This window comes from Dermacentor variabilis, chromosome 1 (genome assembly GCF_050947875.1).
Source record: "Dermacentor variabilis isolate Ectoservices chromosome 1, ASM5094787v1, whole genome shotgun sequence".
NCBI classification, from domain to species: domain Eukaryota; kingdom Metazoa; phylum Arthropoda; class Arachnida; order Ixodida; family Ixodidae; genus Dermacentor; species Dermacentor variabilis.
In genome coordinates this window covers 255,916,745-255,941,653 of record NC_134568.1, presented here as the reverse complement: position 1 = coordinate 255,941,653, position 24,909 = coordinate 255,916,745, and the positions used below count along the sequence as shown (strand labels likewise).

At 44.9% G+C, this 24,909-nt stretch overlaps 1 protein-coding gene across 1 annotated transcript in view; it reads right to left on the bottom strand.

The window, feature by feature from the left end:
• Asciz (ASCIZ zinc finger protein) overlaps positions 1-21,083 on the bottom strand; it is a 39,524-nt gene extending 18,441 nt beyond the window's left edge. Inside the window, exons 1-2 of the mRNA XM_075673489.1 lie at positions 20,768-21,083; positions 20,052-20,269 (exon numbers count right to left, since the gene is read on the bottom strand). Of these exons, the coding sequence (XP_075529604.1) occupies positions 20,052-20,269; positions 20,768-20,890 (341 nt within the window). The 5' untranslated portion in view covers positions 20,891-21,083. The remainder of the gene's footprint in view (positions 1-20,051; positions 20,270-20,767) is intronic.
• Between the last annotated feature and the right edge of the window lie 3,826 nt (positions 21,084-24,909).

Here is a 24,909-nt window from a genome sequence, read left to right as displayed (position 1 = left end):
ATAGTTTGCCTCCATGTTTCTATATTGCCCTTTTACATGAGGTGTGCAGATAAAATACAAGATTCGTTCGCATGCTTTGACTTTCGTGCCAAAAAACTGCGTTCCTGCTGCTTTCGCGTCTTGCTGCTCTATTTCGCTGCCTTAGAAAGAAATGTAAACAGTGAGAGTATGCTGCTTGCGTCTCATGGATGCTATACGCACTGCCATGTATGTCATTCAGTGCATGTTAGTTTAAGTCATTTGGGTGCTTCAAACTGTATTTTACTTTTAATAATTTTTCGCAGGTTGTGAGCTTCCTCCTTGCATACTTGGGCCAAAAGACTCCCACAAACACAAAGACAAGGAAGAAACACAAAGACAAGGAGGCAGGGAACCATATATGTGGGAGACCTATCTGAAACGGATTGGCGCGTCTTGATCCTGCGGGCCAAGCAGACTCGTGATTTCACAACGGTATGTCCCCATCACTATCACATGTACGTTAAGAAGGACACCACATTAATGGCTTTGAAATTTTGCTGCAATCCCTTCTCCAACCATATCAAGAAATGCCGGAGTGCCGGAGTGATTACAATGGCCCTCGCCGACTGCCTACCTTCCTTGGGGCTCATTCCGGGAGAGCGGATCTGCCAGAATTGCAGCTGGCAGTGCTATAGCATTCAGGAAATTGGAACTTCTCAACTGACAGTGCAAGACAGTGATGCCCAATGTGAACACTGCAGTGACCTGGAAGTTATAGGGGTTGACGTTAATGAGGCGCTTACGGTCATAGGAGAGAAGCCCTCTGAAGAGAAAACGAGGGCAAAAGGCTCGAGAGTCATATGCAAAGAAAGCCAGCAAACTTCAGAAAAGCACAGAAAAAAGTGTGCATTCATATCTTGGCCTTGACAAGCCATCGACAACTGCAGCTGCGGTTAGTGATGAGTTCATCATAAGCGATTATATGTCTCTAATGCATGACATCCCTCTATTCATTTTTTATCCCTCTCAACAGTGCATGAGGGACTTAGGTCACACTCAGCGACCCAAGATTTTAAAGTGACAAAATGTGAATCAACACGCCAGCAAAGTTTTCAAAAGCAAAGTATAGAGCTTCCACTTCGAGCACGGAGCAGTGTTTTTTATGTGTCTCCTTTACGTCAGCTCTAGCGTGCACTGCAATGAAAAGCAAGCACAGAGCAACACTGGAGTTTAACGCAAGGGCTCAATTTTCAGAATTACTTTCTTGCTTAAAACAAAAATTGTTCTGATTAAACCTTCAGAAATAAATGCCATCGAATGTTGCTGTGCAACTTACTATTTTTCTTAACTTTACTAGCACCATCTCACTATGCAATTGACGGCTGAATATGCCTCAAAAAGCGAATTTTCTCAAGTTTGGAATTTTTTTTGCTCAGACGCATTGTTTTTTTATCTCTGAAACAATTTTATTGACTTTTTCGCCTTTTAGACAACTTAGAGAAATAGTAGGAATGACTACTGTGAGAATATAAAATTTCATAAAAATTTTCGGATTTCCACCTTTTTGTACCTTCTTCCGTGTTTTATATGCAAACAGAAGTAAAACAACTTCATTTCAAATTCATATTGCTACGGAACAGTATTTGCGATGACGAAGAGGCGAGCAATGTGAAGACGACGACGATTAGAGGCTAGTGCGGGCTGTTGCCTCTTGGCCAAGTGCGGCGCATTTCCTTGTAAATATACTTGTATGTAGTTTTTCGTCTGCGTCTTCTTACGTAATGTATCTGGTGGAGGTGGACGTTCCCTGTACCTCGTCACAGAGCTTCGCAGTGGATGGTACGTCGAGCCTTCCTTCATGGCTCCCGGCGATTACAACTCGAGTCAGCTGAATCCTACACCAGCTGCCTCTTCGACAACCTACATCACTCTCCCCGCTCCCTGTGATGCTGGCGTATTCTCGGGCAAAGATTCGGAAGACGTTGAGGACTGCCCCAGCCTGTACGAACACGTTAGCCGCAATAACCGGTGGGACCCTACTATCATGCTCGCCAATGTAGTCTTTTACCTCGGTGGCACACCTCTAGTTTGGTTTTGGATGCACGAAGATGAGCTCACCAGTTGGGATTCGCTTAAGCAAAAGCTCCGAGACTTGTTCAGCAACCCCTACGGTCACCAACTTGCCGCACAGAGGGCGTTATCCGGTCATGTGCAGACGTCAACACAGCCCTACATCACGTACATTCAGGACGTCTTGGCTCTATGCCGCAAAGTTGACGCACACATGACTGAGTCAGACAAGGTTTCCCACATCCTCAAAGGCATTGCCGATGACGCCTTCAACTTGCTCGTTTTCAACAACGTGGTGACGGTGGATGCAGTTATAAAAGAGTGCTGCCGCCCGGAACTCGCTAAAAGCCAACGTATCGACCAGCAGTTTGCCCGTCTGCCCAACACCACAGCGACATCTTCCTGTGCCGATGCTCCTCGTCCCAACAACACTGGCGATGTTACAAGGATTGTCCAGCGTGAGATTGAGGCTGCCTATACGGCTGCCTTCGACTCCAGCTCTTCTAACGCACCTGCAGTCACAGTTTCCCTGATCCAGGCAGTTGTCCGCCAGGAGTTCACAAACATGGGTCTTCACACCATCTGCTCGACCGATCGCCCCAAAACCCACCCGGCTTCGATTCCGCCCTGTCCTGCATCTTATTACCCACCACGTTTCCGCAACCCATCTGAATGGCGCACTGCTGATGACAAGCCTATTTGTTTTCACTGCCGTCAAATTGGGCACATTTCTCGGCACTGCCACAGTGGCTGGATTGATTGATTGATGATTGATGTTTAATGGCGCAAGGGCCAGGTATGGCCAAAGAGCGCCATGTCCTTGGTGATGTGATCGCGGTGTAATTATGGATGCTATGAAATCGGTGTGACGTGGCTGTAAAGTGTAAAGGGGCCTTAAAAATAGTCGCGCTAATGTGCGTAGAATCTGTATAATAAGAATATGGCGATGACATATGATGTGTGGTATGAACATTTAGATGCATTTAAGAAAAATAATATGATGTGTAAAAATATATCAGGTTATAAGATATGCTAGAGCACTACTGCCTCCTTAGAGCCCTTGAAACACAAAGGCCTAGAGGCATGTGCTATACAGTACAACTATCCCAGCGGCATCCTCTAAAGAGAGGAAGCGCTACAAATGCATGGGACTAATAACATGTAAGACCACATGTCTGAGGAAACCTAGGACTGTGTCTGTGTTAAAAAGCGGTTCTGGACCGAGAAACATTACAGGATGAAGAGGAATGTGCTGCCTGTATGCTAAGGAAAAATGTCTCATTCTCTCACATTCGGCTTCCCGACACTCCAGAAGGACGTGGAACACGGTCAGCCTCACCCCGCATCTACCACACAATGGAGGCTCACTTCCGGTGAGTAGAAAATTATGGGTGCGAAATGTGTGTCCTATTCTGAGACGACAGAATAGGACATCGGTTCGGCGCGATTTTGTAGTAGAGGGCCAGAATCCTAACTGTGGTTTTATCAGGTGGAGCTTATTATTCGTTTCCGCATCCCACATGCGTTGCCAGTGGTCTCGCAGCCTCCTTCGCAAGAAAGACCTCAGGTCTGTGACAGGCACCTCAGCGGTAGGGTTAACAGCTTGCGATGCAACTGACATGGCTATCTCGTCCGCCAGAACGTCACCCTCGATGCTCCTATGGCCAGGCACCCAGTATATAATGATATGCTGGTTAGATATGTACGCTTTACATAAGACGGAATATAGTTCACGAAGTACTGGATTTTTGTGTGTATAGAGTGACATCAGGGCCTTCACGACACTTAGGGAGTCTGTATATATCGCTGACTTTTGAAGTTTTGATTTTCTTATATGCTTCACAGCAGACAGTAATGCATAGGACTCGGCCATAAATATACTTGTTTTGGGATGTAGTACATCGGATTCTGAGAAGGATGGGCCGACGGCAGCATAGGACACCCCGGCATTGGACTTCGAAGCGTCCGTGTAGAACTCTGCACAGGAGTGCTTGTGGTGGAGCTCTAGGAAATGCGTTCGGATTTCAATCTCTGGTGCGTGTTTTGTTACTTCTAAAAAGGATATGTCACATTCTATGACCTGCCACTCCCAAGGTGGTAACAACTTGGTTGGATGCATTAGGCGAAGCTTGAGGAGTGGGACATGTATTTCATCACTAAGCTCCCTCACACGAAGCGAGAAAGGCTGTCTTACAGTGGGATGACTATGGAAAAGTGTAGTACACGTCATATCGTTAACAGTGTTAAAACATGGATGTTGATAATTGGAGTGTATATTAAGGAAATATGTAAGGCTGATGTAAGTTCTCTGTAGATGGAGGGACCATTCATTTGATTCCGCGTATAAGCTTTCAATCGGGCTTGTTCTGAAAGCGCCAGTGGCTAAGCGGATACCTAGATGGAGGACATGATCTAGGGTCTTTAGTGCGCTCGGAGTGGCAGAGTTATATAAGATGGCACCATAGTCCAATCGTGATCGCATTAGGCTCTTATAAACATTCATCAGACACTTCCTGTCACTACCCCGTGTTGAGTGGGATAGAATTTTAAGTAAGTTCATTGTCCTTAGACATTTTTCTTTAAGATATTTAATGTGCTGTATAAAAGTAAGCTTGGAGTCAAGTATAATACCTAGAAATTTGTGTTATTTGTTGATAGGTATTTGATGTCCACACACACAGTTGAACATAAGGATCTGGAACCAGGCCTCTCTTTCTGGTAAAAAGAACACAAGAACTTTTGTGGGGGTTGATATTAAATCCGTTTTTCTCTGGCCACTTGGAAACCTTGTTCAAGCCCTGCTGCAACTGTCTCTTGCACCTGTTGCTGGAGTTCCCCGACCCGGTCTACTTATACTGCCTACTCTCACCCCCCAGCTGGCCCTTCTTGTCCCTATGCCGCACGCTCCGATAATGCCGCCACTGATTCTCCTTTGCTGAACAGCCCCTATTCTCGTTCGCCTTCGGCCCAACGACGACAATCTTGCTCTCCCCCAGCACCGTCGCTCCTATTCGTCGACTCCCTTCGGACGCCGCTCCCAGCCGGAAAACTAGACGATGCAGCGCCTCAAGGTGACGCTGCCCCCCCCCCATTGCTCCCTACACCGCCAAATCCTCTACTGACGTTGTCCACGGATCTGAACCTTCTTGACGTGCAAGTCAACAGTGTTTCTGTGTCTGCTCTTATAAACACTGGGGCGCATTTGTCAATAATGAACGCTGACCTTCGTAACCGGCTGAAGAAAATAATCACGCCCGCCACGACGCCTGTTGTCCATGTCGCCAATGGCGGAACAGCCCCCATAATTGGTATGTGTGCCGCCCGTGTCTCCTTCGCCGATCGCTCCACTATCGTGTTATTCACAGTCATCGCCCACTGTCCCCCCATCATCCTGGGCTTAGACTTCCTCTTTGCACATTCTGCTCTCATCGATTCTTCCGCCAGTACTCTCCGCCTTGACCTGCCTGTTCTGAATCCCGCTGAACCACACCCAACTCACCTCAATTCCGTCGTCTTCGTTCGCTTGCCACCTTCGGCACTGACTTACGTTGACTTAGTGCCATCCCCACCACTCCCCGACGGTCACTACATCGCGGCTCCTATGCAAGACATCCTCCTTACACACGGGATCACAGTACATCATACAGTTTTATCTATTACGGCGAATTGCATCTGCCTGCCAGTGGTCAATTTTGGCTTAACGACAAAGTACTGCCACGCGGGATGTCTCTGGCCCAGCTTTGCTGATTCGAGGATCACTCAGTAGCATCTATTGCAGTAGACAACAATTCAACGGATCCTCCTCTACCACCGCAGACGGCAACTTGTACCATCGCCGACTTGCAGAAAATGACTGCGGCCGACATGCCGTCCGAGCATGTTCATAACCTCTACCACTTCTTTTTTGCTACCAGGATATTTTTTACTTTAACGATCATCCTTTGGCACAAACTACAGCTGTTAAACATCGCATTAATACCCGCGATACCCCTCCTATTCATCGCCGCCTGTATCGAGTGTCACCGGCTGAGCGTCAAGTTATTGACGCAGAAGTTCGCAAAATGCTTGCCAAGAACATTATTGAACCGTCATGTAGTCCATGGGCGTCACCTATTGTACTGGTAAAAAAGAAGGTTGGCTCATGGCGCTTTTGAGTGGATTATCGGCACCTTAACAGGGTTACCAAAAAGGACAAGTATCTCCTACCTCGGATTGGTGACACCCTTGACTGTCTCCACGGTGCTCGCTATTACTCCTCTATTGACCTTCGCTCCGGCTACTGGCAGATTGCCGTGGACGATCTCGACCGCGAGAAGACTGCTTTTGTAACACCCCACGGTCTTTATCAATTTAAATTGATGCCGTTCGGTCTATGTAACGCTCCTGCCACTTTTGAGCGCATGATGGACTCCCTTCTTCACGGTTTCAAATGGTCCACGTGCCTGTGCTACTTGGACAACGTTATAGTATTCTCCCCAACGTTCGCTACGCACCTCGGGCGCCTCTCAGCAGTCCTAGACATTTTTCATTGAGCCGGTCTGCAACTCAACGCATCGAAGTGCCAATTTGGCTGTCGCCAGATTACCATCCTTGGACACCTCGTTGACACGAATGGAGTGCAACCAGGCCCAGGCAAGATCCATGCTGTTATGCACTTCCCTGTTCCGAAGTGTGTCAAGGATGTGCGCAGCTTCATAGGCCTTTGTTCGTACTTCCGCCGTTTGGTGAAAAATTTCACAGCCATAGCACGACCACTAACTGAGCTTTTGAAACAAGACGCCCCTTTGCAGTGGGGCGATAACGAGGCCTCTGCATTCTCACATCTAATTGACCTTCTGACGACGCCTCCCGTTCTGGCCCATTTCGATCCTTCTTTGCCTACTGTCCGTACTGATGCCAGCGGTCATGGAATTGGCGCAGTACTGGCACAACGCCAGCACAGCAACGACCGTGTTACCGCTTAAGCCAGCAGGCTCCTCTCATCCTTGGAGCGCAACTATTCCGTCACAGAGCGTGAGTGTCGGGCCCTAGTTTTGGCGGTTGTGCAGTTCCGCACATACTTATATGGCCGACCCTTTTCCGTTGTCACAGACCATCACGCGCTTTGCTGGTTATGCTCACTGAAAGATCCTACAGGGAGACTTGGTCGCTGAGCCTTATGCCTCCAAGAATATTCATATTCTGTCACCTACAAATCAGGCCGACTACACAAGGACGCTCACTGCCTGTATAGCTACCTGGTAGATGAGCCCGACGACGCCGACATTAGTACCACCAACGGCATTTTCTCTGTGTGTGCCTTGGCAAACATCGCCGATGAGCAGTACCGAGACCTATCGCTGCGAGCATTCATCAAGTGTCTGCGCTCTACACCTACCGACGCATCCGTTCGCCGATATGTCCTCCAGGGCGGCATTCTGTACCGAAGAAACTTCCTCCCTGACGGATCTGATCTTCTTGTCGTGCCAAAACATCTACGACAGACTGTGCTCTTTGAGATGCATGACGCACCCACTGCAGGACATCTTGGGGTAACCCGCACGTACTACCGCGTCCGCCGCTGCTTCTATTGGCCTGGTCTCGCTTGCTCCGTCCGACGCTATGATACTGCCCGTGATCCCTACCAGCATCGGAAAACACTTCAGGTGCTACTTGCCGGTCATCTGCAGCCAATCACCGTCCTTGCGGAACCGTTCTTTTATGTCAGATTAGACCTCCTCAGTCCCTTTCCTATGTCATCCTCTGGGAACAAATGAGTAGCTGCCACAACTGATTATGCCACCCGATATGCTATCACGCGGGCTCTCCCTACCAGTTGCACCACTGACGTCGCGGACTTTCTCTTGCGTGATATTATCTTGCTTCATGGCACCCCGCGACAGCTGCTTACTTACTGTGGTCGTAACTTCCTCTCGAAAGTTATCGCCGACATTGTGCATTCCTACTCCACTCAACACAAGCTGACTACCTCATACCATCCTCAAACCACTGGCCTGACAGAGTGGTTAAACCGTACTCTTACCAATATGCTGTCCAAGTACGTTTCCAAGGACCACCATGACTGGGACATTGCCCTTCCTTACGTCACATTTGTGTATAATTCTTCCCGGCACAACACCGCCGGATTTTCTCCATTGTATCTACTGTACGGTCGCGAACCGACCTTGCCCCTTGACATGGCACTTCCTCTTGCTGCGATCTCAACAAGCGAGTATGCGTGCGATGCCATCGCCCTCGCCGACTATGCACGCCAGCTTGCCCGTACTAGACTGATGGCCTCACAAACCACTCAGCAGCATCAGTGCAACGCCCGCCACCGTGACGTACAGTTTTCGTCTGGTGTGCTCGTGCTCCTGCGGTCGCCCTCTCGTCATGTCGGACTTTCAGAGAAGCTCCTTTCACGATACACAGGGCCCTACCGCGTGCTGCGCCAGGTGACACCAGTGACGTACGAAATTGCTCCTGTGGGTTCAACCTCGTCCTCTACTCTGGCATCTAGTGATGTCGTGCACATCAGTAGGCTCAAGGCCTACTACACTGCTTCGGAGTCCGGCCTTTAGTTGCTCCGGGACAGCGCTTTTGCCGCCGGGGCTAGTGCTACGGAATAGTATTTGCGATGACGAAGAGGCGAGCAGTGTGAAGACGACAACGACGACGATTAGAGGCTAGCGCGGGCTGTTGCCTCTTGGTCAAGCGCAGCGTATTTCCTCGTAAATATACTTGTATATAGCTTTTCGTCTGCGTTTTCCTACGTAACAATATACATAAAAGCAACCTCTTTTATATATATGAGAAAAGTTTCATAGTCATTGATAAAAATGCTTATTTTGTACAATTTTTTTTGTTGGGCTAGGTTTTGCGATCACTTGCAAACTTAAGATGGCGGCAACAGCGCGAAAAAAAGTTTTTCGCCGAAACCAAGCTGGGTTAATGTTTGTCACGGTAACGCAATAAGTCATGGTTTTTTTTTTCAAGCAATCAAAGGTGGTCGAGTGCAAAGCCTGGATTAGTTGGCGTGGAATGACCCAGAAGTAAGTGAGCCAATCCCAGGGACAATGTACCCAGAGGCATCAATAGATTGATTTCGCAGGCAGTGCATAATACAGCACGTTTCTAGCTGAACGCTTTCTTCCAATGAACTTGGAAGATTCCACGAATTATCACAAAGGAGGATGCATTGATGCTGTCCTCGGCTGTTAGTAAGTCATGCTCTTATCAAACAGACAACAGCTTTGAATAACTGCATGCAAGGCTTTGGCTTGGATGTTTCCTGACCACCTTCCTGTCAGCCATCTGCACGTCACTGTTGCAGGAAATCAAAAGTGTTTCCTGTGGAAACTACAAGCGGATGAGCCCTACACCAACCAACAGGTAGCAGTTGCATCCTACATGCACAAGCTGATAATCTACATAAAAAAATGCAGTTTGCGTCTTCTGCACTGACAATATTATATGTGCTTTTCATTATCTGTAACAATGCTCAAGAACAAGGAATGTGCACTAGAAGAAACAGGATGTGGTATACACCCAGTCACGAGCTGCCATCTGTTAGCTGAGTCCATTTCCAGAAATACAAACACTGGACAAACAAGATAGTGCTACGATGAGTATGCCACCAACCTACCACAACTCTTTTAGGTGCAACCTGCACCACATATAACATACCAATGCCAAATGCGGCATTAAGAAAGAAAGAAAAGATAAAAATGAGAAAAGAAAGGTCAACACACCGGGGAGCTATGGAAGCAAGAGAAGATCATGAGTTAACAAAACGAAGGTGAGAAAGGTGAAAATATTTCCTTATTGAGCTATGCGATGTTTCAAATGTGAAAGCATATGGAATGAAAGATGCAATTTTTGACACCGTCACACTTACTTTCCTCAGTTAACAAGCTTTTCAGTTAAAATAAATTGAATTATCAGTAGCATGAGACAAGCAAGAAAAATTGAAAAATTAACTTTAGCTCCACTGCAAGAACTGGAACTTTTCTGGCTCTTCCTTAAGATAAATTACAATAAAGGAGACAACTTCAAGCTTTCATTCATTCTTGTCCCTTTTTAGATAAGGTAGTAAAATTCCAACATGAATGTTAAGATTGGTGGCAATTTTAGGCTTTCAATTAAATAAAAACACTTCGATTTTCATGTAACTTCTTGAGGTTGATTCATTGTCTTTAATAGTCAGTTCTTTGCAAATACTTGTTGCAATATTTTGTGCTTAACACAAGAAATGCAATGTTCAGGGAGGTATACATTACAGCATAGAACCTAAGGCCCACTTTCTCACTTAGCCATGCTACGCTTCATATGCATTGCATTTCACAGAGGCATGAGTTTGCAATATTAATGCCTAAGCAAACTACAGCATTATTGCGGAAATAGGTTTCTTAGAGGCAATGATGGGGGCAACAAGCTTAAAATATCTATAGTTCGGCACGCACAAAACTCAACAGTAGGCTGAGATAAGCATAGAATATATGCATATAGCCAAGCTGTGGCAACACAAAATGTGAAAGGCAAGAATGCAAGCTTCAAAGCAGTTTTTTATTACACTGCAAACTTTTTGTTCCAAAGCTTCCTGAAAAATTTTACAGGTGATATCGGGCACATGGAAGAAGAATCTGGGCTGCCAACTGATAGTGTTTAGATGGAATAGAATGGGGACGTCATTAATGTGGTCACTTGTTCCACCTTTAAAAGTGCCACCAATATATAGCTACCCAGTGCTTTAAAAGGATGGAAGAGGTTGTCAAACATCAGATAAAATGTGGTGAAAATTACTGCAGCTGCGGTCAGAAAACTTTTATCCAGAATTCTTGCTGCATACAATGTTTGAGAAACTCCCAAAGCATCGCAATTCAATTATGACAGAATGTGGTAGCATACAGGTGCACTGCATTCTGAAAGCACTGCCAGCCATTGACCTTTTAACGTTTAAAAATAACAGAAAAAGAAGTATGACATTTAATTCTGGAGACAGCAAAGAATGCTGTTCAAAATGTTAAGAAGATGGCTTGGAAGATAGGTGCGCAGTCTCATTCAGAGTCACACAGCAGAGTAAAGCTGAGTGAACAGACCAATAAATTCTCTAATGCTACACAAGATGAGCTTGACTGCTCAAGGTAGAACCAAAAAATTGAAGGGGCACTTAGTTATCCCTATGCACATGAATGTAAAAGCAATGTAAACACTGCACGATGCCTATGCTCTTTCAGTCATCTTAATTTACTTCACCTTAATTAACACCAAAGGTTGTGAGTTCGACTCCCAGCCAAGGTTATGGGTTCAAGTGCCTTAATTACCTCTATCTTAATTAACTGTGGCTTAAGTTAACCTTAACATAGAAGGTCCTGGATATGACTCCCACCAAAGGCCGAGGGTTCGTAGCCTTTTTGGACCGTTATGTGGTCACGCCAATGCCAGATTTTTTGCTTCATGAGTCATATAATACTGAAGGGTATGCATTTGGGCTAGTTGGTTCATAATTACGAGCAGAAAACAGTGCTAAATGACAGGAAAAAGAGAAGGACACAGACCACAGCACTGCCTAACAACCAACTGCTGTTATTCTTTCAGTTAGCATATATATACTCTGCCACTATCATGAAGAAAAAGAAAAAGAAAGGGACAGAAATTCAGCATGAGCGGGGGCAATAAATTGAAATCAATGAGACAGGAAAGCTATCTCCTTTGGAAGGAGTGAAATGGAGGGGAGGCTTACACATGCGTTGCCGGTTTTATGGATGTGTATGGCTTCAGAAATAAGACGTGCGCGTTCATCGTGGTATTTTGACAAGAAGGTCACATCTTGAAAAGACTGCTTGCAGCCGCATTCATTTCAATGCAGTGACAACTGACTATCTCTAGCTTGTTTTTGAGCCTTGATTGAGTGTTCGCGCATGCAGTCAGTCATTGATGCACCGCCTCGTTTGACCGATACAGAAACACTTGCATGAAAGAGGAATCTTGTAAACTACACATTCACAACAGTCAACAACAAAACTCTGCCTGTACTGCTTTTTACAACTTTTCTCGTTCTCGGTCAGCCGATTGACTTGTTGGCATAGGCTACCTAACTTATTTTGGGCAGTGAGCAACAACCTAACGCCTGCAATGCTGACATCCTTCTTGAGATTATGCTCAATATGGTGTACATATGGGATGGCCGCAACCATCTGCCGTGAGTGATTCTCAAATTCAGTGGCTGCCGATTGCTTGCTTTTAAGGCATGTTGCGAGGCTTTCAGCAATGCTAGTCAAAAAGCATTAATGGGAAACCTGCGAGCTTCCACCTAGCTACTTGCGATTCAAAGGTTACATCTACTTGGTGGTTGGCGACAAGACCTAATGGGGGCCGCCCTCATACAAGATCTTGCAATATTGCGCTTAAATATCGTTGAGTGCGCAAAGGAAAAGGGGAGAAGACACTTATGAGGCCGAGGAGCATGACCCCATAAATGGTTGTTTAAGAATGAGAGCTCCAAATCTAAGAAGCGCATTTGATGGATGCTCCGTGGCCAATTTAAAGGAACCTAATATTGTACAGAACACATCATATATTATAGCAGCAGCAGGCTGCACATCAGGTGGGTTACTATAATAAAAAAAAACGTTTACATGCTTTTTACTTTTATCAGCATGGAGGATAAGTTATAAAAGAAAGGTGTGTGCATCGGCTCATGTATTGCCCCTGTTCTAAGACTCCAATCTTAAAGCTAAGCTCAGCCAGACGAGCCCTGTAAAAGTGATGCAATGCGTTGATCATTTTTAAAATTTTTTATAACATTAATCCTTGTGATGCGCAGCATGCTGCTGCTATAATATATAAGTGTTCCGCACAGTATTAGGTTACATTGAATTGACCATGGAACATCCGTCAGACAATAAGCTTTGCTTCTTAGATTTAGAGCTCTCATTCTCAACCATGGATGTGGGGGTCATGCTCCTTGGTCTCATCAGAGCCTTCTCCCCTTTTCCTCCACGCACTCAAAAATAGTTAAGCACAGTATTGCAAGATCTTCCATGACGGCAGCCCTCATCTGGTCTTATGACAACCAAGTAGATGCAAGCTACGAATCGCAAGTAGCTAGGCTGAAGCTCGCAGGTTCCCATTAGCACTTTTTACTAGCATCGCTGAAAGCCTCGCAGCAGGCCTTAAAAGTAAGCAATCGGCAGCTGCTCAATCTGAGAATAACTCACGGCAAATGGTTGCGATTATCCCAAACGTGCACCAGGTTGCGCATAATCTTAAAAAGGTTGTCAGCAGGGCAGATGTTAGGTTACTGTTCACTGCCTGAAATAAGTTAGGTAGCCTGTGCCAACAAGTCAATCGGGTGACCGAGAACAAGAAAAGTTGTAAAAAGCAGCCCAGGCAGAGGTCTGTTGTTGACTGTTGTGACTGTGTGGTTTACAAGATTCCTCTTTTATGTAAGCATTTCTATATCAGTCAAATGGGGTGGTGCATTAATGACCAAATGTGTGAACACTCAAACAAGGTTCAAAAACAAGCTAGAGATAGTCAATCGTCATAGCATTGCAATGAATACAGCTGCAAGCAGTTTCTTAAGCATGTGACCTTCTTTTCAAAATACCATGATGAATGCGCACGTCTTATTTCTGAAGCCTTTCACATCCATAATAGTGGTGACGCATGTGTAAGCCTCCACTCCAGTTCACTCCTTCCGAAGGAGATAGATTTCCTATTTGATTGATTATAATCTATTGCCAATACACATGCTGAATTTCTGTTCTTTTTTTCCCTTTTTTTTCTTCCATGCGATAGTGGTACAGTATATATATGTGCTGACTGAAAGAATAAAGACACTTGGTGGTTAGTCAGCACTGTGGTCTGTGCCTTTCTCTTCATACTGTCGTTTATCACTGTTTTCTGCTCGTAACCATATTTTGCTTTTGCATTAAAAGATGTACATACAAAAATAGACTTGTGAAAAAGTATTGTAGAGCATTTTATAACCTAGTTATTCTGTGAAGTCTACCCTAGTCAGTCAAAAACAGCTGGTCTAAATTCATATCTCTGTACCCAGAACAGGTCAAACACTCATCACAATAAGGTGTGTGTTTGTATACTATTGTGTCAATTGTGATCTATGCCTTACTGTAGTTCAACTTTTGAAGTCAATCAACAAGCATAATAAGACAGATGACTTAAGGAAGTATATTTTGGATAGAATTCAACATGCTCTCAGGAACGGAGGAAGCCTAAAAGCAGTGAAGAAGAAACTAGGAATAGGCAAGAATCAGATGTATGCGTTAAGAGACAAAAGCCGGCAATATCATTACTAATATGGATGAGATAGTTCAAGTGGCTGAAGAGTTCTATAGAGATTTATACAGTACCAGTGGCACCCTAGACGATAATGGAAGAAAGAATAGTCTAGAGGAATTTGAAATCCCACATGTAACGCCGGAAGTAAAGAAAGCCTTGGGAGCTATGCAAAGGGGGAAGGCAGCTGGGGAGGATCAGGTAACAGCAGATTTCTTGAAGGATGGTGGGCAGATTGTTCTAGAAAAACTGGCTACCCTGTATACGCAATGGCTCATGACCTTGAGTGTACCGGGATCTTGGAAGAATGCTAACATAATCCTAATCCATAAGAAAGGGGACGCCAAAGACTTGAAAAATTACAGACCGATCAGCTTACTGTCTGTTGCCTACAAAGTATTTAGTACTAAGGTAATCGCAAATAGAATCAGGAACACCTTAGACTTCTGTCAACCAAAAGACCAGGCAGCATTCCGTAAAGGCTACTCAACAATAGACCATATTCACACTATCAATGAGGTGATAGAAAAATGTGCGGAATATAACCGACCCTTATATATAGCGTTCATTGATTACGAGAAAGCATTTGATTCTGTCGAAACCTCAGCAGTCATGGAGGCATTACGGAATCAGGGTGCAGACGAGCCGTATGTAAAAATACTGAAAGATATTTATAGCGGCTCCACAGCCACCGTAGTCCTCCAAGAAGAAAGCAACAAAATCTCAATAAAGAAAGGCGTCAGACAGGGAGATACGATCACTCCAATGCTATTCACAGGGTGTTTACAGGAGGTATTCAGAGACCTGGATTGGGAAGAATTGGGGATAAAATTTAATTGAGAATACCTTAGTAACTTGCGATTCGCTAATAAAATTGCCTTGCTTAGTAACTCAGCGGACCAATTGCAATGCATGCCCACTGACCTGGAGAGGCAAAGCAGAAGGGTGGGTCTAAAAATTAATCTGCAGAAAACTAAAGTAATGTTTAACAGTCTTGGAAGAGAACAGCAGTTTACGATAGGCAGCGAGGCACTGGAAGTGGTATGGGAATACATCTACTTAGGGCAGGTAGTGCCGCGGATCCAGATCATGAGACTGAAATAATCAGAATAAGAATGGGCTGGGGTGCGTTTGGCAGGCATTCTCAGATCATGAACAGCAGGTTGCGATTATCCCTCAAGAGAAAAGTGTATAACCCCCCCAGCTGTGTCTTACCAGTATTCACGTATGGGGCAGAAACCTGGAGGCTTACGAAAAGAGTTCTATTCAAATTGAGGGCGACGTAAAGAGCCATGGAAAGAAGAGTGATAGGTGTAACATTAAGGGATAAGAAAAGAGCAGATTGGGTGAGGGAACAAATGCGGGTTAATGACATCTTAGTTGAAATCAAGAAAAATACATGGGCATGGGCAGGACATGTAATGAGGAGGGAAGATAACCAATGGTCATTAAGGGTTACAGACTTGATTCCAAGGGAAGGGAAGCGTAGCAGGGGACGGCAGAAAGTTAGGTGGGCAGATGAGATTAAGAAGTTTGCAGGGACAACATGGCCACAATTAGTACATGACCGGGGTAGTTGGAGAAGTATGGGAGAGGCCTTTGCCCTGCAATGGGCGTAACCATGCTGATGATGTTGTCCAACTTGTGACGGTGTCATCGCTCAGCTCATAAGATGTGCATGTGCTCTATGTATACCTGTAGTTTAATGTCAACTGCTTACTAAGGAATTTACAATCACTGCCGAGCAGTGAACAATCTGACACTAGAGGCACTGAGCATTCTTCCTAAATAAGAGCTGGTAATCACTATTTGAGGCTCAGGTGAAATGTCATGTACGACCAGGATGCCTCCATCATTCCTAAAGAAGTTTCAGAAAGCTGCCATGAAACTAATTCCCATAACTACGTAAAACACACCAAAGCAAAGGCCATACATGATGGAAAGCAGGGTCATGAAAAAGGCTTCATTACACTTCCGGACGAAATACAATTGTAATATTGGCGAAATAACCAAACCCTTTGTATCATATCATAAGAGAAGCCTACATGGAGCTATGCCATTATTAGCAATACTTTTTGTCGTGACCCCTCGCATGCATGTCTAGTTGTAGCAACGGTCACAGCAGACATTCAGGACAACACTCCAAATTATATTCTGTAAATGGATGCGAGTGATGGTGCAGCCACTGATTTTAAGAACCAGTTTCAACTGTACGAAGTGCAATACAATGAACCCAGTACAATAAAGTGTTTGTTTTTGGCTGCAGGGTATGGCAAATATGCCTATGATATTGTTAGTGAGCTTATAGCACGATGCAGGGTATCCCAACTATCATGCACCAAGATTTAAAAATATGCAAATGCCACGTAGCTTGACAGAACCAAGGTAATGTTTGCCATCGCATGGAGGTACTCGGAATATTTTTTTCATTCTAATTATATAATTAGTCTTAATTATTAATCAACTTACCAAGTATTACAATTAGATTAAAAGTGTCAATGAGAAAATTACAGAGCTATATGAAAAACTCCCAATACAGCTTTCTGTTCTGCAATACGTGCTGCATAAAAGAGTTTTTCAGAGCGCGAAAGAAGCCTGCGAATGCAAGCAAAATGCCTCGAGCAGGTAGTTGCGCAGCAACTTATAGTGATAGAATTGAGCATGCTTTTTGCTATTAAAGTAGAAATCAGAATTTTATATTGGCACAGAAAGTTGCAAAATCCGGTAAGTGTCATGAATTGGTGCTGAAGCTTTGGTATTTTGGATGTGGTATATGAGATTGCTGTACGTAAGTTGGCTGTTAATAAGTGCTGCATAGTTATTGTTCAAAATTGCAGTACTTATTTTATTAGGCTTTTGCACTTTATTCTATGCTTATTACAAAGTAAAAAATGCACATGCTAATGAATGGCATTGCCTTCATGGTAACGAGTGGTGCGGTAGAGCTTCTCAATGCATGCATGGCAGCACACACGAGTACTGTTGTACACACGAGTTTGCGAGTTAGTACCACGAGTTCTGTGGTCTCTACAAGACATAAAACGCCATCGACAAATTCTGCAATGAATGGGTGCCAGCACTGCAATAATAGCGCTAGTGGCATATTCTAACACTTAGCTTGGCTTAGCTAAAAAAATTTTTAAGAAATGGGCCAGGTGCATGCGGCCAGCGAAAGTATGGCCTTTGAAGTATTAGCTTTTGTCATTTGGAGGGAGCCATCGCAAGGCTGTGGGTTTGGACACCACCAATTGTAAAAATAATTCAGTTCAGAAAACATGAACCACAGTAACATTGGCTTGATAAGCAAAATATTACTTCCTTTCATCTAGGGCCATACTTGTTAACGTTAACACATGCTCTGCAGCACGATTGTTTGCAGATGAATGCACGACATACAAACTGGTCACCAATACCTCGGGTGTTGACATGTTCCAGGATTATCTAAACAAAATTAATAAATGGTTTGAAATGTGGCAGATGGAACATAATATTTTAAAAACAAAAGCCACTGTATTTACCACATCAAACACCATCGTGGAATGCCGTTACACATTAAAAACATGCTCATCAAAACGGTGCCTAATGTAAAATATTTAGGAATTAATTTGACATCGGATATTTCGTGGAATAGCCGTATAGATGAGGTGGTTAGCAAAGCATCTCGTGCACTCGGGTTCTTTTGGCACAACCTACACTCTGCTAACACAGATACAAAACTACTACCTTAGACTACATTAGTATGTTCGAAAGTAATGTATGCATCTATAATATGGAACCCTCATCAATTATTCCTAATCAACAAACTAGAATCACTTCAGGACAAAGCAGTTCATTTTATTGTAATGAAGCACTCTCCAACATTTAGCGTAACAGAGGTAAAAACATCGCTCAAACTGCCTTGCACTTGCAGATCGCAGGTGTCAGGCACTGCTGTCTTTTTTCCGAAAACTTTATCATAGTCATTCACCCTTCGCCACCCGTTACATCACGCCAGCTTATCATGTTTTTCCTTGACTAGACCATTCCTTTAAAGTGCAGCCTATATATGCATGAACTAACCACTTTTTTTACTCGCCACTTCTTGTTGCTACCAGGCACTGGAATGAGCTCTCAGAGGATGTTGCCTGTCTTATCAATCATGATAGATTGTTAGCAAATTAGAGGGCACATTCTTATTACCATTACTGATTTTGTTTCCTACTTCTATCACTTTCAGATTCAGTTCACTTGTGTCATGTTACTGTTTTATTTTTCTGTCCTGTACTTTTAAATTGCAGACCCCCTCTTCAATACAGGTACTTCGGTTCAGTGTACTTAGTGCCGAGTACCTGGAAACTGCAGGGCCTGTTATAGGTTATCTGGTCATTGTAATTCTTGCTCCTTTCATTTACATTAACTATAATGTGTATAGGAATTATTATTGTGATGTTTGCATAACTGCGTATTTGCTGACAGTTTTACGTTCACTATACCGTGTACTAGATTCAGTGTCTTGTATCGCACTTTCCTCTCTCTCTCTAACTCTCTCTTTTTTCGTTACATATTTATTTTCAAAGAGTTACAATGTAGTTTCGTTTTGTTATCATTTCCCCCCTATGTAATGCCTCCACCAGGCCTTTAGGGTAACTGAATAAAAATAATTCACAGATGACCATTGTAAATATGATTCACCATTTTTGGTTCTTATTTCCATGCTAAAATTAGTTTTTCTGTGAAAAATATTTTGCATAAAGCTTACAGTTCTCTCTTTTTGGTTACTATATGATTCACTTATGACAGAGCATTTGATATTCGAGCACAAACAGGGATGAGGCTTTATGTGTGACATGATGCAGATCGAAGGAATATTTTAAAAATGACAAGGAAGGTACAACATTGCCTTAGCGCCATTGGAGCTGCCCAAGTTCATCTGCCACAGTGTAAAGACTGCAATACAAAGGGGTACCCTGACCTCTATGTCACAAAACAAACAAGGACGAGTGCTCATCCTCAAATATTTTGTGCTTTTGTCTGTAAGCCACTTTGTGCCAAGATACAATAATTAGAAGGCCATTCAGAAAGCGACAAAATATACATGATAAAGTGAGAAAGTGACAATTGCTCATCACAAGCCGACGTTGTCAAAACGTCCCTTATGGAGATAAACTGGGAAATATGTGCAATCTGATTTCTGATGCTCAGATCACAAATGGCCGCATGGACAAGGGGGAGTGGCAGTGTTAAAGCATACATCAATCAGCAAATAGGCATTTTTCAAGGTTAGAATACTACATTCTGAGGTGAAGAAGGCATCCCCCAAGTGAAGCGCTTGCTCAGAGCATAAGGGCTTTATTAGAAAATGTTCTCATTTCACGTCTTACACGTTTGGTTCCCAATTCAAACAGTGAGTATTACTGTTCAAATTGCTTTGAATTACAGGTTCTCGGGTGTTATACTTGAAAAGGGCAACGAATTTCGTTTATGATCATGAAATAGAAACACAGCCAAAAGGTGTGTTTTGCCTACTAACAGAGTCTCAACTTAGGTCTGTTTCTAGGTGTGGAAAAGCACTTCCACTGCATGTGCCCACAACCTGACAAAGCCTTGTTTTTCAGAAAATATGTCTGCAATAGCTTCCCCACTCCTCGAAGGTGACTACAATAACCACTGCCGACGAACACTAGAGATGTTTTATCATTATTATTCCTACAACACAGTAAGCATTCCAGATCACATGACCAATACAAATGGACACTAACTTGCACGCATCGCCTCGCTTCCGTTCAAATGGCAGCGCGTGAGAGCGCCGCCTCGCATGTGTCAGCAGGGCCTCCCTGTTCTGGTAGATCGCCCCGCACGAGCAAAGCCAAGAAGTTCCGCAAGTAGCCTCATGGTGTTTAGACAGCCAATCAGCTCCGAATTTCTTTCCACATTTGGAACACGAATACTTCTTCTCGGCATGAACCTTGAAGAAGTGCTGCAAGGAACGAGAAGCAATAAGAATTCGGGAAGACACAAATGCTGGCGTTTCGCAGACGCTCTGCATGCCAAGTTTTACAAGGAATAGTTACCAAATAACGTGACATTACACCATTCGTATAGCATGGCTAGTTCTAACCATTAGCTGTCAAACTTTCCCTGAGAATACGACTTCGGCACACGGCCGGAGTAGAAGTCGGAGATGACGCGCTGGACTAAAACACGAAATTTTCACAGGGGTTGTGTACCAGGCACACACATATGTTCAAATTAACTATCTAATGGCAGTAAGGACACAAGTTATTTGTCCCATCATGGTAGGAAAGACGAATAAGTAGAAGCTAGTACGGCGACATATCTAGCAAATGTGTTGGAATGGACTTTGGAGGTAACCCAAAACAGGTGCTGCTTTGCTTTAAAGCAATAACCAAACTCCGGGTGTTATGTACAAAAATGTATCAGTAATGCGCACGGGCTGTGTTGATGGCCATCATACCTGGTTAAGGAGCTTTTGAGATGAAAACAACTTGGCCTGCCCATCCATCGAACAGCAACTGGCCACGGTGCACCGGAATCTCTTTGGTGCGTTGGAGAGTTCGACTCCAGTTTTCTGCTTCATGTCTAGTTCGCGTTGATGATACCGAACACGAATAAATTCAGCCCACGAAGTTAAACAGTACTACAAAGCACTGCCACGTATGGTTTGGTTACAGTGGAGTATAGAGTAGAGTGTTACTAACATCTACAGTGGCGCACACCACACACACCATTACGCACACCCCGGCCATTTTCTTGATCCTAGTAGACATCCAGCGCCTGCTTGCGCCATCTAGCATTCGAAAAGGACAACGTGGCGTTTAAGTTCTTCTTTTATTCATTAGATGGCAAAAGTGTAGGAATTTACTGGGTAAAACTGGAGTGTAAAGTAGTTTATTTCGCTTCATAAAGACATATTAAAGTAACAAAAAATACAAGTTTTAGTTGTATAGTAGTTGTAAAAAAAGTGTCCAACATTTATAACGCTGTTTCCAAAACCGAAACCGAAACTGTAACTCAGTGCAGACGCCGGGTTTGTGATAATCGTTGATTCCCCTGATTTAATAAACATGATATGGACAAATTGCGTTGATCATGTTATCATTCTAGCGGTATATTACGTTGTCAAGGGTTGATGCGGCGTTTATATTGTGGGGGCACTTGCCAAGCGCCAGGAAACACAGCGCCAAATCTCGCGCAAGCAATCTAAGCGCGTGTCCGCGCTTCGAAAGCGCGATCGTCGCACTCCTGGCGGTTGAAGCGCTTCTCACTGCTGCAGTCCGCTCCCCTCGGCGGCCCGGCGCGGCATTCATTCAGAACGAAATATGGCGTCGGAGGATGCGAACGCGCCGAAGTGTGATCTCGAAGGCGATGGCTGTGTCCGTTTGTCTTCGATCCTTCAAGCCTTCGGTGCGCCCATCCGCGAGGAGCAGGCCTGGGCCGTGTGCTACCAGACTTCTAAGTGCATGTGCAAAGAGTGGACGGCGGACAACCGCGGATGTTATTGCCTGACAGACACCAGTCAGCTCAGGATCCACAAGGATGGGAGCGTACACAGCTCCACGGTGCGCGAATTGGGTCCGGGTAAGCGCAAGCCTACGCCATTATTTACGCAGAGTTTTACTATCTTGCTATTTCGGCCCCCCTGCACGTTATCCTAATGACCAGCCTCACTGACCCCGCCTGCGGCCTTTTTCTGGCATTCTAGATATCGATCTTGTCAAACGAAAGAGAAGGGCGAGTTGTGCCCTATGTAAATAGAAATCACGATGTTGTTTGTCATTGCTTCGGACGACCTGCTGGTGGTCATGGCACACATGGGTTTTTGCCATGCTTACACCTGTTTCCATCTTTCCAACGCTAATTTTAAATGTTTGTCGACAGCGTTTACTGTGTAAGCGTCGTATATGCGGCACGCCTACCTGAAGATGCGGGAGCGCATCTCTCTCGAAGTACGTGTTCTGTCATGTTGGGAGAAACATCTTTTCATGACCATTATCTGGAGCACATCTAGTCTATATGACATTGATCGTCATCTTATTGTCACGGCTGCACGGAGTTCGTGCGCCAGTTTTGCTTTCGCGAAAGTAGTTCGTTTGCGCATGCCAGCGCCCACAGAATGCGGAGGAGGCACTCTGATCCCACGCTCAGCATGGCTCCTCTTCGTTTTCTAGTTACATTCACCGCAGGGACTTGCTGTGTTGTATCTGGTCAACATAACTGATGTGTTCTTTCAACTCCTTAATACATTTACTAGTAACAGTAGTCTGCGGCTGTTAAAACGTGCGCGAATTGTGCGCATATTTTATGTTTTACCTGTATTATTTTCTTTTTGAAGCGGGATGGGGAAAGCGGGGGGGGGGGGGAGCTAATTCTGGTTTCTGGTTTCATGCATACATTTATCAATTAGCACGTATGCGCCGTTGCAACATTACGTCGTGCTCTAATTATTGCTGAATATTATATTTTGCTTGTACTATACTGCGCCCATTAGCAAGTTCATGCAGTGTCCCAATATTTGTTGGCTGTACTTTTGTTCCTCCATTTGCTTACGTACCGGCAGAATAAGTTAAAACATGAATAAGTCCAAATCAACTGTCATTGCATTCCTGCGTTTGCCAGGTAATCAGGCTCAGATTCGGAAATTCTGAAACTGGTGCTAACCGGCCTTGCGGCGACTGCGCGTCGTACACCGAATTAATCGCACAAAAGATGTGCTCTGATGAAATTTTCGTGGTTTGGGTTTAAATTTACGCCGAGGGCACACGCATGTATATTGTTCCGCAGAAAGATGTTTATATGCACAGTATTCTAAGCCAAAGTCGTGAATTCGCCTTCTGCACTAATCACATTGTAGTGCGTGTTCTAAGTTTTATACATTTGCGATACCTCTCTCCTCTTCGACGTCACTTCGTGCAAACTTCACCAGTGTGGCGATTTCGGTTTCCTTTTATCCAGGTTGAATCTCGCCAGTCAGGTCGCTGTAGGTATTCCATCTCATCAGCGTCGGTGTGGCCTTAGGCGCACTCTTCACACTCTTAAAACAGTCGCACCCTTTGGGGTATATATTTGTCCCACAACGATAATCGTCATCTGTCTTGCTTGCGTTTCCTTTCTTGAAAACGCTGCGCTCGCTACTTTCCTATCTAGAATGCTCTGTCATGCTGTTAACGCGCATGCCGTTCGTGACTTGGAAGTACCGAGCCGGCAGGGATAAAGAAAGCAAATGCGGACAAGACAGATGACGATTATTGTTGTGTGGCAAGATACGACCCAAAGGGTGTAATTTTGCTTAACAGTGTATGCTAAAAACACGTTTCCGCTGCTTAGAACACATGGAGTTCACCAACCGCTTAATTCTCCGTTGACGCCAAGTCCATGGTGCGATTGTAGTGTTTCAAGTTGGGGTATTCGCAACGACATTATGTCTCGGCCGTGTTTTTCTTCGCAGTCTAGTCTCTGGCCTGATAGCGTAGACGCTGTGGATCACGGCCGCTTGTTGTGGCTGCGAGCGCGAAGGGGAGCTGGCACACGGCAGCGAGAGGCGTTGGCCCTGTCGTTGGTCGCGATTCGTGACCAAGGCGTAGCCGTTCAAGGCAACACCGAGCCAGAGAGTAGCGTTCCCTCGAGAGCCGGCTGTGCGAGCGGCCATGCCTTCCGGGTTTAGCCGAACGGTGCGCGCGAAGGTCGGTCACGCGTCGATCGATTCCCGCGGTCTTCCGTATTCGGGCACGTTTTCGGGCGCTCGCATATCGACGCCACCTTGGCCGCCGCGGGCAGACGAGCCACTGGTCGTGGTGGGTGGCCCAGTTTCGCCGCCGGCCTCTTGCGTCTTCGTGGCGCAATTCTCGAGTCGGGGTTGTCACGTTCTCAACGAGAGTCGACATCCAAGCTCCTCTGCTGGAGCTCGGAGGAAAAATAGTAGCCGGTTATTTTCGTTTCGCAAAGGAGTGAGGAAGGAAGTATATTGCTGCTGACCACTATCTTTTGGCTTCTGACACCTGAACGGCGGCCAGTTGAGAGGGGGTAAGGGATCGCAGAAAGAACAGCATAAATGGTAGCTATATAGTAGAAGGATGCTTATATACGTGTAGCGAATGTTTCATCATGTCACCCCATAATTCGCTTGCCATTTCACTGAGTGTTTGTTGCACTGCCCCCGCACGCCGTCACTGTAATTAAGAATAGTTGGTGGCTACTGGGAACGATGATTTTATGGACGAGAATAAATTAGAATATATGTCGTTTTCAGAGAAGCAACCTGGTGACTATAAATACGCTTGCGTTGAGCCCGTCGAGCTAGCCAATAAGAAATACCGCAGCTCCATGTAGTTTACGGTACAATATACAATGTCGGAGTGACAGCAGCGGGATGCTGTCAGTAAATACTCAGTTGCGACTTTGTGCCACAGTTGTTGGTAAGAAAGCAACGTTTAGCAGACTCGGCCTTCTTTCACTGACGGTTCATCTCCTTTACCCTTAATCGCCAAAGGACGTCAGACTCTGGAGTTTTGCACTGGTTTTGCAAGACGCGTAGCGCCACCTGCCGTTGCGAAGAGGCAGTAATTGAGTAGTGCGAAGTCCGACTCCATTGCTAAGTTT